The following is a 14484-nucleotide window of genomic DNA, read 5'->3' on the forward strand; positions in this document are numbered from 1 at the left end:
TTCAGCTATTTACAAATCATGAGTAAACCTTTACTTCTGCTGATGTCTCAAGTTGTGGAGCTTTAACAAATGTGTATGGGAATAGGAACAGTATCAAGACAATTCATGTCACTCTAGCAAGATAAAGGTATTGTGGCATTAATACACTGTTAGTTTAGAGCACCTGATGCAATTGTGATTCTTGGGTATTTTTCAGTTTCTGCATATTGTTACCATTCAAGTGAAAGAAAAACTGCATGCAACAGAAAATAATGAAAGGGAAGAGATTAACAGTAGTTATGTTTTATGTTTCATACAAAAGAGCTGCCACTCTGCAGAACCTGAGAGCCTCAGTTTGAAGAGATGAGCTCTATGAAAACAACCCTATGACATCTCCCCACATCCCTTACACACTCTTCATCAGCATTGAGCACATTCTTGGACATGTTCGACCAGGAAGAGTCTTGGACATGGTCGACCAGGAAAAAGGCTGGTGGTTTCCACAGAGATCCTTCAGTAACATTTGGCTCTATAGTTTAGTGGTAACTTGACTGATGATTGCATCCTGCCTAAAGAGAACCATCTCATCAAAAGTGCTGGAAAACTTCTCGGGCAGAGCAGGCAAGATCTTGCTCATTATATCCCCGAGGTCATGTGTGTACTGTCCCAAAAAGAACACAGCATTAAAGGACTTCAAATGCGAACTGGCAAAAAGGAAGACTGTTTTAAAGAGTATCAATGAACTTCAATTCCCTAACGGCGGAGATCTGAGTTAGGCATCTAAGTGAAGTATGGACACAATGTGGCATGGAACTACTAAATTCATTTAAACGTGTACCCTGATATGACAAAGAAACAATTGCAGCTGCAAACAATTACAATCCTATTGAATAAATTATGCCATTTGGTAGTTGTAAAGGTTAGCTAAATTTATCCTGGCCCGGTGTTACTGCAAGCATAGTTTGGATTTTTTTTTTTACTTTTTGTATTCCACATGAAATTCATTATCAAGAAGTCTGGGTTCTTGAAGAATTCATTTGAGAACATGACAGGTAACATACTTGATATTTAGTTAGCTAAATGCATGGTGAACATATTGATTGTGTGTACCCTACCCTAGCCTACTATTAAACACACTTTGGTGAAGAGATTATATTCAGAAACTATTTTTCATTTTCTGGGTTGAATCTCTCAGATCATTACTAAACCAGTTTCCTATGCATTTCAGATATTTAGATTCCTAAGACTAGTCAGTCTGAGCACATCCGGTGTACACAATACATTAAGTGGTGAACTTCTCTAGAATGCTTTTCTAAGGCGCAGTTTGAGATGTCGGCCTATTTACGCATAATGTCTTATATAGTATGAATAGTGGTATTTGCATCTGGGGCAAAGAGTAGAATTTGGCCTGCATAAGCAGTAAGGATGCACTCACAATTTCCATTGTCAACAGGTACAAGCTTACCCCCACGCCCTAGATTTCCCATCTGCTGTTCAACTATTAAAAGGAAGAGTTGAAGGAACAGCCCTGCTTAGTCTGCCGGAATTTAAATGTGCTTGTTAACGAAACACACATTTACATAGGCATATGGTGCAGCATAAGGGGCCATACTCTTGCATATTCAATAGTCTCCAAAACCAAACTGACGTACAGTAGTTTATAAGAATGGCTGTGCATCTTTATCAAAGGCTGCCTCTGTGTTCAGATCTATCATTGCTAACAGGTACAATATTAAGCTGGCATTCTCAATCACATGGCTGAAGAAGAGGACATTATGCCTAGAGAATTTGCCTTTCATGAAGCCCGGGTGCTTAGGGTGAATACATTTCTGGAAGATTGGTTCTGGCACGGACACTGGAATATTACCATACAGCTTACAGTTGATGTTGGTAAGTGAGGGTGGTCTGTAATTTTTGGTTTACCTTCCCTGGGAATCACAACAATGGTAGCCTTCATTATTGTTCACTTAACTTTGTGACTGTTCGATAACTTCAATGAAATGTGTAGGAAGCTGGCCTGGTGTGTGGTGGGTACCTAAGGTACTGACATCTTATACCAAGTCCAGGTATCCCCTATAAGTGTTGTGTAGGCAGGGTCTACAAGCCAGGATCTCTAGAGGTAGCTGTGGATGAGTAGCCAAAGCTTATCTAGGAGTCATGCAAAGCTCATGTAGTACCACTGTAGTCACACAGCACCCACACACGAAAGAAAACACTCAGTGTTACAAAAATAAAGGTACTTTATTTTAGTGACACAATTCAAAAAAGTACTAGAGGCGCAACCCTCCAATAGGAGGCAAGTAACAGACCAAATGAATAAACTAGTTACCAGAAACAGGCATAGAAAAAGTGATAGAAAACAGTGTAAATGCACAGTTAGACAATAGTGCTCCCTATGGGGAGCCCAAACCATATACTAAAAAAATGAAATGTGAACAAAGGACCCCCACCCAGGTAAGTGGAATGTGTAGAGGGGAGCTGGGGGTACCTGGAAAGCCCAAAGGTAAGTACCACATGCCCCTAGCCACCAAGAGGAAAGGAGTAAATTACTAGATTTTCCCCAAAAGGAAGGAAAAGAAGAAAATGCAAAAACCCAGACAAGACTACAAGAAACCAGCGGTCGATTCTTGATGAGTAATGACGGGGACCAAGTCCAGAAGTCACAGATGAGTCCCACGCAAGACAGTATCCCCGTGCACCGCATCTCCTGCCGCTACCGAGGCTGTTGGCATCTCCTCCAAGGATTCTTCAGGCTCTGTGTAGCCCCAGCCCCCAACACTTCTTTCTGAGAAGCACAGCCCCCTGCCTGCTTCTCCTGCGGTTTGGGACCATTGTCCAGAGTTGCTGAGTGGGCTCCTATGTGACTCCTGGTTCCTCTTTCAGTAGGCCTCCTGAGGGGGCTGTCTTTTCTTCTGTAGACTCTCTGCCTTGCCGAGGGTCCCCCCTTGGGCTCCCCCTGTGAGTTGAGTCCTTCTGGAACGCGCTGGTCCCCAGCAGCTCCACTTTTGCTTCATCGCAACTTCTGCCCTAGCTGAGGCTTGTTGGTGGCTTTTCCACACCACTAACAGACTGCAATCTTCCACCCAACATGGGGAGTCGACTACATCCTCTAGGAACTCTTCTCCGGCTCTAGGGCTGCATTGCTGACCATCTTCGTCCTACAGTCGACCAACTCCTGCAACCACGGATGGTATTGTATGAGCTTTGCATGTCTCCTAGATAAGCCTTGGTTGCTCATTCACAGCTACCTCTAGAGAGTCTGCCTTCTAGACACTGCCTACACTACACTAATAGGGGATACCTGGACCTAATATAAGGTGTAAGAACCTTAGGTACCCACCACACACCAGGCCAGCTTCCTACAGTAAAATTGACCTGAAAGGGTTCAGTTATCATCTGGAGTTCGAGATTTTCAAAGTTTGAAGGATTTACTAGCCTTTAAGCTCTCTTCTTTGCTAATGGATTTTGCCAACTGGAGCCTAGCCTCCTCAGGGATCACTGGATAGTTCACACAGGTATTTAAATCAATTGTCTAATTCGGTGCATAATGAGAGGCATAATATCACCTAAAGACTGTGGCTATGTCAACTGTTTCATATGAAACTAACTGTTATGCCCCTTGATGAGTTTCTTGACTTGTGGTGTGTCGATTTCAAGTAACTAGCTGGGTCTCTTTTAGCATTAGGAAAAATGAATTTATTGTTTTTCTGAAGGTTTACCCACATGCGTGCTCCCTCTGCTTAGGATGCAGTTTTATCACTCCTTATTCAATCCTTTAACTTGGGACAGTATTACAGCTGAACAACCCTACCAAACGTTAGACTTTAAAATGTAAGAGAATCAATTGCTTCTCATAATAGGTAAAATAAATAATGCTGATCAGTTAACTGTATGATAAACATATTTCATCTATTGCTGTTGTCAAATATATGTAAAGTACCTTACGACATGTCCTGCAGAAAAAATAAGGCTGGACCTTTCCACACCTTTCATACGTTTTGACGAAGCAGTATTGTTATCCTTAATTTCAAAGACTACTTTATAAGGGAAAAATACAGGAAGCAGATTGGCTGAAAGGTGAGCTAGCTAGCAATAATACAGGAACTTCACATACCTACTGATCCATAACTTTTAGATTCAAACCAATAAGGTATACTTTTCAAATTACAAATTATTAATGAAAGCCAATGAAATGTAATAACTAAAATTCAAACTTCACTAGATTAGCGCAGTTAAGAATGAAATCTTATCTCGTAACATCCCGAAAGTAATTTTCAACTACATACTTTTTTCATCAATCTGTGTAGGGGATGCGTTTTGACAAACTCAACACTTACCACAATTGGAGTTCGAAGAGGTGAATTGATTGGCAGAAAAAGGGTTGAGTAAAATGTACCATTAGGCAGTTGCCGAGTTTTACATTTCGGTGCAAGGTGGGTGAAAGGGTCACTTGGTAATCTAGCACAATATCTACAAATGACAAAAAAACACCATCTAAATTTCACACAAATAAACGTTTAACTTTCATATGTGTAATCGGATCCGTTTTATAAACTAACTGGAAAATTAAAAAAACAGGATCAACAGTTCTACCTATTAGAACCCTTGTGCATAGTGTATTAGGGCTTGGTGCAGGATGCTGCTATACCCAGCTTCCAAAACTGCTATGCAATTTGCAGAGCCATCTGCAGAACCCTGAAAATCAGCTTGTTGCAACCAAGCTTTCCAGCTTGCAGGCTTATTTGCTAACCCCCTCTCCATTTTCATTTAAACACCAAAGGTGCGGAGATGGCAAAGGGAAAGTTGCAACATTATGGTTCCTTTTCGTTATAGTTTAAAAATCAGGAGGGTGAGATAAGTGGATGCTCGAAGAAGAACGAATTAAAGATAAGGGAAGGGTGTGTACATACAGGGCAGTAACAGTAGAGACACAGTTACGTTGCAAAATATGCATCTCACTCATATACCTATTGTTTATCTAAATAATATGCACCACAATTAAATCATAGGCAAAGCAGCAACACTTTTTTTCACTGACCGATACTTATTCTTTGATCCAACCTTTCAAACAGGGCATAATTGATGGACGAATGACTTAGAATTAAGCCTGACCAGAAGGGCTCAATTACTGAGCCATTCTCAATGATCAGGAAGGTCAGAAGTTGAGTGGGACAAGGTCTGGCAAGAGCTAGGCATTCATGACAAATGTTTTTATATCACCACTATACTTCAAGAAAGCACAGCAATAAACCAACCAAATATTGGGGCAAGGTGGAGCAAAGCACAGCAAGTAAAGCGAGTAAGGCACCCCCCCCCCCGTCTGTAGGAAAGTACCCTCTTTTTGGCATGGCTACCCCCCACTTTCTGCGTGCTGTCAGTGTGTTTTGACAGTGTTCACTGGGATCTTGCTAACCAGGACCCCAGTGACTGTGCTTTCTTCCTCTAAAATTGGTTATTTAGGACTTAGCACCCCCAACAATTGCCATGCTGGTGCTCCCAAAAAGTCCCAAGTATATGGTACTTGGGCACCCAGGGCATTGGGGCACCAAAGGTTCCCCATGGGCTGCAGCACTTATTTTGCCACCCAGTGGAGCCCATATAAAATGTGTCTGCAGGTATGCCACTGCAGCCTGCGTGAAAGAACATGCACCATTTCACTACAGGTCACTACACCAGGTCACAGTAAGTCACCCTTATGGCAGGCCTCTTAGCCCAGAGGGCAGGGTGCAGCTCGAGGTGCCCCTAGGAACTCCAGCTCCATTTCTCTGGACCTTGTAAGTGGGGGGAAGCCATTTTACCCGTGTACTGGACTAAGTTCACTACCAGTGTCCAGCTACATAATGGTAACTCGGAACCTGGGCATGTTTAGTATCAAACATGTGAGAATCATACCCCAATACAGTTGCCAGTATTGGTTGTATGATTCCATGCACTATGGGGGCTCCTTAGAGAACCCCCAGCATTACTCCTACCAGTCTTCTGGGGTTTTCCTGGGCAGCCCACGCTGCTGCCACCCCTCAGACAGGTTTCTGCCCTCCTGATGCTTGACCAGCTCAAGCAGAGGAAGGCAGAACAAAGGATTTCTTTTGGGCGAGGGAGGAAACACCCTCATCCTTTAGAAATAGGTGCCACATGGCTTAGGAAGGGTAGCCTCCCCAAGCCACCGGTCTGCTTTGAAGGGCACATTTGGTGCCACCTTTGCAAAAACCGGTTTGCACTAGTCCAGGGACCCCCGATCCCTGCTCTGGTGCAAAAGTGGACAATGGAAAGGGGAGTAACCACTCCCCTGTCCATCACTACCCCAGTTGTGTTACCCAGAACTTCTCTATGTGGCCACTTGATTCTGCCATCTTGGATTCGAGGTGGGAAGAGGCCACTGGGAGCATCTGAGTGGCCAGGTCAGGCAGGAGACGTCACAGCCAGCTCCTGATAGGGGGTCACCCTGCTAGGTGACTAGTCCTCTACCCTGGGATATTTAGGGTCTCCCTCTTGAGTGGGTCCTCAGATTCGACGTGCAAGATTCCAGCAGGACTCCTCTGCATCATTTACTTCATCTTCTGGCCACTGGGACTGCAACTGGACTCTCGAGGAACTGACAATCTGCAACTCCAGCGATGATGCCGCTCCTCAACATTGTTTCTCCGGCTCTTTCAGGCAACTGCAACATTTCCCTGGCTGTGCATCCTCTGAGGGTGACAGGTGTTCATCCTGCACAAGAAGCAAGACGGAATCTCCCTTGGAGTGAAGGAGTCACTCCCCTGCATCCGACGACCGGCTGTGTGGATCTTTTCTCCTCTGGAGCTGCCTGGATCCTGCATCACAGGTGGGGGGCTGGAATGCTACCCTTGGTCCTCTCTACCAGCTAAACAACTTGGGAGATGGTAAGTCTTTGCCTCCCCTTGCAGGACAGTACCCTGTGCACTGTGACGCTTTGCAGCTACCAAGGCTTGTTTGTTCTCCTCCTCCAAGGTATCTTCAGGCTCCGTGTATCCACGGCCTCCAGCACTCTTCCCTGCAAAGCACAGTCTCCTGCCTGCTGTTCCAGCGATGTGGGACCCCTCACCAGGTGGGCTGAGTTGGCCTCACCGCGACTCCTGTGCCTGCTGCCCGTGGCTCACCAGTGGTAAGCTGCCTCCTCTTCTTGCGTCTCTCCCAGCTGCTGAGGGTCACTTCGGACACCCCTCCTTGGGTCGAGTCCCCGGGCCTTGCTGGTTCTCTTCAGCCTTGCAAAATCTGCTTCTCTGACTCTTGCATTTGCCAAGGCTTGTTGGTAGTTTTCCAACACCACTGACTGACCGCATCACGATCGCCGACTTGGAACATCACTTGCATCACTTCTGGAACTACTCTTCTGCTCCTGTGCTGCACTGCGGACTTTCTTCATCCACTGTTTACCTGGTCCTGCATCCACAGAAGGGTGGGCACCCTGATACTTACCTTTTGGAAGTCGTGGTTCCTCCAGCTCCCCTCTACTGATTCCACTTCCTTGGGTGGGGGACTGCCTTTTACGTTCCACTTACTTAGTATATGGTTTGGTCTCCCCCTAGGGCCTTCACTACTCTAAATACTCCGAAATTCATTATTTATGGGAGGCCCTGGCACCATCAAATCAGAACCCGCTGACCTGAACAAGGACTCCTCTTCAGAGACTCAAAAGCGAGAACTGGAGACCACTGACGGACTCAGTGCCAACCCTGCCAGCTAACTTAGATAATCGTGCAAAAGCCGCCTTGTGCTTCAGCTGCCAACATTCACCCCAGCCCAACGGAACTCCCATGGAATAGCAGAGCTGCTCCCCTGCACCCAGGAACCGCTGAAGACGACTCTGGACTGCCAAAACCGCCGCCGGACAGCACCATTGCGCCCGATCCAGCAGCCCAAGTCGAAGTGGGCCAACAGTGCCGGCCTGGTCCCCAGACTCTCCATAGACAAGTCCATCATGGGTTTCCCCCCCTTCGATCACCATACCGACACCTGCAGCCTCTTTGGGCAGGGCCCCCTCAACCACAACCGCTTCTAGTGGCGGCAATCCAGCGGTTCACTGCATCTCTGCACCTGGACGCCTCAGACCGAGGAGTAGAGGACCACTCGTGTCTCGGAGTCCCCCAGGCTTGTGAGACTTGAGTCCACCTGTTGACTCACCCGGACTGGTCCCCCGTCCACGCCTGCAGCCTGTTTCTGTGGGCCCCCTCCATTGCGACCGATATCGGTAACGGATACACAATGGTCCAAAAACTCTCTGCACCCTGACCGAGAAGAGGACCACAGGTGTTCCTACATCCCCGAACATCGCAAGAATCAAGCCCAATTGGTGGCTCACCTTGACTAGACTCCCAGTTCTATCCTGCAGCCTCTTTTCAACTCGACCGATCCCCAATGACTAACATTGAGTGCCCGACTTCATCCTACACCTCTGCACCAGGCTGCCCCAGTGCCGCCCGGTGTGACCCATAACGAGGATGGGGCAGAGGATGCTGAGGAGGATAATGATTCTAACAGCAATCCTACAGAAATTAACACTGCTAGGAACACTTCAGATAGCACCCAAGGAGACTGAGATAGTTACAATGCTGATCTCCAGAAGCTAGTTAAGAGAATAAAATTAGAGGCTAGACTTCTAGCTATAGAAAAAGAAAGAGCTGAGATCGGCCTAGGACCATCTCTGGTGGCAGCCAACTTTTAAACAGGGGGAAAGAAGAAGCTTTTCACCCTAAGATCCCTCCCTCAGAGGGATTGCCCAAATATTCAGAGGGTGAATATAGTATTTAAGCGGGCTTGTACCATGAGGAAACTTAACCAGAAGTACTGGCGCTCTCTACTGTGGGAGCGGATCTCAGGAAAGTGTGAGCACAGACTCTTGACACTGACTGGAGCCGATGCCGAGTCCTATGGTCTACTCTGATTAAGGGAATTGGACTCACAACTGAGGAGTATAGGATCAGGTTCAGGGAGACTAGGAAAATCTCTATTCAATCCTAGGTAGACCTTCTTGATTTCTCAGCCAAAATACCAGGTGGCTGGTTAAAAAGGAAACAGGAGCAAGACTATAATGGGCTTTATAATCTTATTATGAAAGAGCACCTATTAAGTAGCTCTATATCTGAAAAGCTGCAACTCATGGTGAAAGGGACCGAAAGAAAGGAGTTGGTAAGCCCATAAACTCCCCCTACCCCCCCACCCCAAAAACAGAAAGATGGTGACCAATATAAGAATAAACACAAAGAGTCTTCTAAAGGCCCCCAAAAAACTGATCAGGAAGGTGGGCCCCGAAACAAGACAGTCCACGGGTGGGTACCAGAGTACGAACTGGGACCTTAAGAAGACTTGGTGTTTTAATTGCAAATCCAATGGGCATTGCACTGGAGACACTGCCTGTCCCAAAAAGAATCCCCATGGTGCACCTGCAGCTTCTGCTGCAGTGGTAAGTCTCCAGATGGGATTCCAGCTGGACCTTTACCCTGTCAGAGAGCACACAGAAGCAACTTTAGTCTATGAGGGTGGTGTGGACATAGCTGCCATGGCTGTCTGGCCCAGTAACCTGGAGAAGTTCAGACAGCAGCCTAATATTATTGTGATCAGAGTTGAAGCACTGAGGGGTACAGCTGCAAGTGTCACCATGGTGACTAAAGGGAAAAAGTTACTTACCCAGGAGACAATTGTTCAAGGCATGTACTGTTGCAGAGTCACATGATCTGCATACTCCTGCCATCTAGTGTTGTGTTCAGTGTTACAAGTTCTTTTGCTTAGAAGAAGCATTTCTGAGTCACAGGATTCAGTGGTGACTCCTTCTCAGTGATACTGCGCATGGGCATCAAGTCCTTTGTTAGATTGTTTTCCCGCAAGCAGGTGGGAGAGAGAGATTATAGAGGAAGTATAGAAAAAGAGATGTCCATGGACGTGTAACTACATATGTACAAATATATACAAATAAAAGGTACCTGGAACGGCCACAGGCATCCGGGAGGAGGGAGGGTGCCTGGGAATCTACAGAACTACAAGCCACGAACAGATGTTTACTGGGTAAGTAACATTTCCGTTCAATGGCACGTGTGGCTGAAGATACACATGTTCTGTATAGACTGCAAAGCAGTCCCTCCATGAGAGCGGTGGATAGCCTGTGGGGGTTACAGCTGTTTGAAAAAGTGCTCTTAGTACAGCCTGTCCCAAATTGGCTTGTTGACGTGCTTGAGCATGAGGACAATAATGCTTTATGAATGTATGTAGTGTGCACCAAGTAGCTGCTTTGTAAATGTCAACTAAAGGAATGTTTCCAAATAAAGCCATGGTGGCTCTTTTTTTCCTAGCAGAATGTGCTCTAGGAGTTATTGGTAACTGACTTTTTGCCTCAGCATAACAAGTTTTTATGCATTTGACTATCCATCTGGCTATACTATTTTTAGATATTATATTACCCTTATGAGGAACAGAAAATGCTACAAAGAGCTGTTTAGTTTTCCTGAAGTGTTTAGTTCTGTCAATGTAGTACATGAGCACCCGTTTGACATCTAAAGTGTGGAGGGCTCTTTCTGCAATTGAGGAAGAAAACCTGTAAGTCAATGGTTTGATTGATATGGAATTGAGAAACCACTCTTAAGAGTCTTAAGAGTCAGATGACAGTCTTGACTATGTAGGTAACATCTGGCGGTCAGCCTCAAAGGCTCAGGCTTCTTGCTACAGGGCCCCAGGACACTCCAGCTAGTGGAGATGCCTGCCCCCGGACAAACCCACACTTTTGGCAGCAAGTCCGGCGGGAAAATTAGGGAAAACAAAGAGGGGTGAGCATCTCAGCTGGGACCACCCCTAAGGTGTCCAGAGCTGACGTGATACCCTCCTTGAAAAATCCTCCACCTTGGTTTGGAGGACACAGACCAATAGGGTTAGGTCTTTGTCCCCCCCCCCTCCCCAAAAAGACCTGCATCCAGGATTTAAGGGCACCCCTAAACCTAGCTCATCAGATTCCTGGCATCTTCAAGAAGAAGACGAGAAGAAAGAAGAAGGAAGGACTGCTAAGCTGACCCCCAACAGAGGAGACTGAAGACACCAACAGATGTGATCCCAGCCCCTACAGGCCTGTCTCCAGCTCCTGAAGACCTGCTACAAGATGGTGACATCCTGCAGGACCAGCCACGTCTTAAAAGCGTCAAGTGGACTGCCTGCACCACAAAGGACCAAGATTTCCCGTGGGCAGCGGCCCTGTCCAAAAAGAAACTCCAACAAAGGATTCCAGAACCACCCCGGAACAGCGAGTCCTGCGCATGCTACACCCAACACCCAAGCCTTACTATTAAGGCATCAAAGTGCCAAACAGGGCAGGGCACAGTTGTATACTTGGGCCACTGTGTAGGTGGAGGTTGAGCACAATCCTTACAGCCCAAGATCCAGACAATTTTGGACTGGGAAGCTCCAACAAACCAGACGCAAGTCAGGGAATTTCTTGGCTTGAGTGGTTATTACAGGAGGTTTGCGAAGGAGTATGGATCCACTGTGAGCCCCCTCACAGAACTGACCTCAAAGAAAATGCCCAGAAATGTAAACTGGACTCTTGACTGTCAAAATGCCTTTGCCACCTTGAAGTAGGCAACATGCTCAGCACCAGTTCTCAAAGCTCCACATTATTTGAAGCAGTTTATTGTGCAGACAGATGCCTCTGAACATGGAATGAGAGTAGCGCTGTCCCAGACCAATGATGATGGCCATGACCAGCCTTATGCTATCATAAGCAGGAGGTTACTCCCCAGGGTGCAGCGTTGGAGTGCCACTGAAAGGGAGGCCTTTGCTGTGGTTTGGTCACTGATAAAGTTGAAACCATACTTAAATGGTACTCACTTTATTATTCAAACTGACCACAGACCTCTCAAATGGCTGATGCAAATGAAAGGTGAGAACCCTAAACCTTTGAGGTGGTCCATCTCCCTGCAGGGAATGGATTTTGCAGTGCAACACAGAACTCCTCCCCCCTGCCAGTTTTGCCTGATATTGATGCAGACTTGACTCAGTGCCCTTGCAGCTTTTGTGTGCTGGTGGGGAGAAAAAGACAAAGTCGACATGGCACCCTTTTTAGGGTGCCATGTCCACAAACCACTGTCTTTGGCACAGTAGGTCACCCCTGGAGCGGGCCTTACGCTGGGTGCACCATACCACAGGCAAGGACATAGCTGCATGAGCAATATGCCCCTACAGTGTCTACGGCCATTCTTAGACATTGTACGTGCAGTGTGGCAACAAAGTATACGGGCTGGGAGTTTGTCATTATGAACTCCACAGCTCCATAACGGCTTCACTGAAGTCTGGGAAGTTTGGTATCAAACTTCCCAGCACAATAAACCCACACTAATATCAGTGTTGGATTAATGGAAAAATGCAATTAGAGGACATCTTAGAGATACCCCCTGTATTTTAGCCAAACTTGTAGAGAAAGATTGACCAGTCTGGGCCAGCCTACCACTTCCAGAAGTGACCAGAAACAAAGCCTGCACTGGGTGGAGGTGCTTCACACCTCCTCCCTGCAGAAACTAACACCTGGGGGTGAGCCTCAGAGGCGGAGGCTTGTTGATACAGTGCCTTAGGGCACTCCAGCTAGTGGAGATGCACACCCCCCCATGCAAAGCCCCACTTTTGGCAGCAAGTCCGGAGGGAAAATTAGGGAAAACAATGAGGAGTGACTACCTCAGCTGAGGCCACCCCTAAGGCGTCCAGAGCTGAGGTGATTCCCTCCTTGCAAAATCCTCCATCTTGGTTGGTAGGACAGAGACCAAAAGTGTTAGGTCTGTGTCTCCCCTCCCCAAAGGAAGTGGACAATGGAAGGGTGTACTCACCCTCAGGGACAGTAGCCATTGACTACTGCCCTCTGACAACTGTAAACGCCCCTAAATCCAGGATTTAAAGGCACCCCTGAACCTAGCTCGTCTCATTCCTGACAACCTCAAGAAGAAGACAAAAAGGAAGAAGGAGGACTGCCAGGCTGACCCCCACCAGAGAGGACTGAAGGCACCAACTGGTTGGCCTGTCTCCAGCTTCTGAAGCCCTGCTACAAGAAAGAGGCGCATCCTCCAGGACTGACGACCTCTTAATATCCTTAAGAGGACTGCCTGCACCACAGAGGACCATGATCTCCCATGGACAGCCAGTGCCCTGTCCAAAAAGAAACTCCAACAAAGGACTCCAGAACCTCCCTGGATCAGGGAGTCCTGACCACTTTGCACTAGACACCCAAGGCGCGTGTCCAGGTGGCCCAACTGACTAGAGCTGGTGCCCAGCGACTCTGACCTAGTGTATACACGGGGTTGACCCCTCCTGTCCACCACAACTACACCTGCAGCCTAAACCCAGAGGACCCCCTGACCATGAGAGAACTGGACGAAGATACCCAATGACCAAAGCTACCTCTGCACTTGCAGCCCCCTGGCCTTGGGAAATCCGACCACCGGTCCAGCAACATGCAGCAGGCAGCCCTCCTCCTTGTCCAGCCTTTGGTTTTCTGGAACCGACCACCTGGACTTAGCCTTCAGCATCTTTGAGACCCCCAGGGTCCCCTATTGGAAAGCACTGGGAGCCCGACGCTGTGTTTGCACCCTGCAACCGGCCGAGGGTGTGTGTTTGGTGTTGACCTGGGTGTCCCCCCTCCAATGAAATATATTTTTGCTATATAAAAACAATTGGCCTGGAATTAATCATTGAGTGTGTGCTTTATTTATTGGCTGTGTGTGTACAACAAATGCTTTCCACCACTCTCTGATAAGTCTAACTTCTCAACCACACTACGACAAAAGAGTGCATTAGTATTATCTACTTTAGCCTCTGTTGGGCATCTGGGAAGCCCCTGGACTCGGTGCACACTATATCTCATTTTGTATATACAGAGCCAGCTTCCTACAGCATGATTGCAGGACTCTTTCAAAAACTCAAAAGGAAATGAGATATTCTGTTCCCATGCTTACTGTTCGACCAAGAGAGAACTGCCATAGAAGGGAGTAGGGTTTTCCCCCTTTGAACTTCTGTTTGGTCAACCTATAAAGGGACGACTGGGTTTAGTGAGGGGAGGCTGGGAGAGACCTCTAAAGGCGCCCAAGCAAGACATTGTGGACTATGTGCTCGGCCTACATTCAAGGATGGCTGAGTAAACCATGAAAGCATCCAAAAATGCTGAGGCTAGCCAAGAGCTCCAGAAACAGAGAATAATCTAGATGACATTGCTGTTTTAACTCCACTTGGTAGGATCACCTGATTCACCCCTGCAAGGTTCTTGAAGCTATGCTAAGTGCAGGCCTCGCTATCAAGGCAGGCAAGTGCCTAATAAGGCAGAGCAAGATTGTATACTTGGGTCACCTGGCAGGTGGAGGCCAAGTTCAACCACCACAATCCAAGATCATGGCAATTCTGGACTGGGAAGCTCCAACCACCCAGACCCAAGTCAAGGCATTCACTGGCTTGACTTGATATTAAAGGTGGTTTGGGAAGGGGTATGGCACCATTGTGGCACACCATACAGGATTGACCTCCAAAAAG

The 14484-nt window shown here is 47.1% G+C and overlaps 1 protein-coding gene across 3 annotated transcripts in view; it reads right to left on the minus strand.

Annotated features, from left to right (window-relative positions):
• The window catches only part of DICER1 (dicer 1, ribonuclease III), an 848581-nt gene that overhangs the window by 561210 nt on the left and 272887 nt on the right, over positions 1-14484 (minus strand). For all 3 annotated transcript variants that reach the window (XM_069208246.1, XM_069208245.1, XM_069208247.1), the window contains one exon: positions 4317-4449. In XM_069208246.1, the coding sequence (XP_069064347.1) occupies positions 4317-4449 (133 nt within the window). The remainder of the gene's footprint in view (positions 1-4316; positions 4450-14484) is intronic.

Source organism: Pleurodeles waltl, chromosome 9, assembly GCF_031143425.1.
Source record: "Pleurodeles waltl isolate 20211129_DDA chromosome 9, aPleWal1.hap1.20221129, whole genome shotgun sequence".
NCBI lineage: Eukaryota > Metazoa > Chordata > Amphibia > Caudata > Salamandridae > Pleurodeles > Pleurodeles waltl.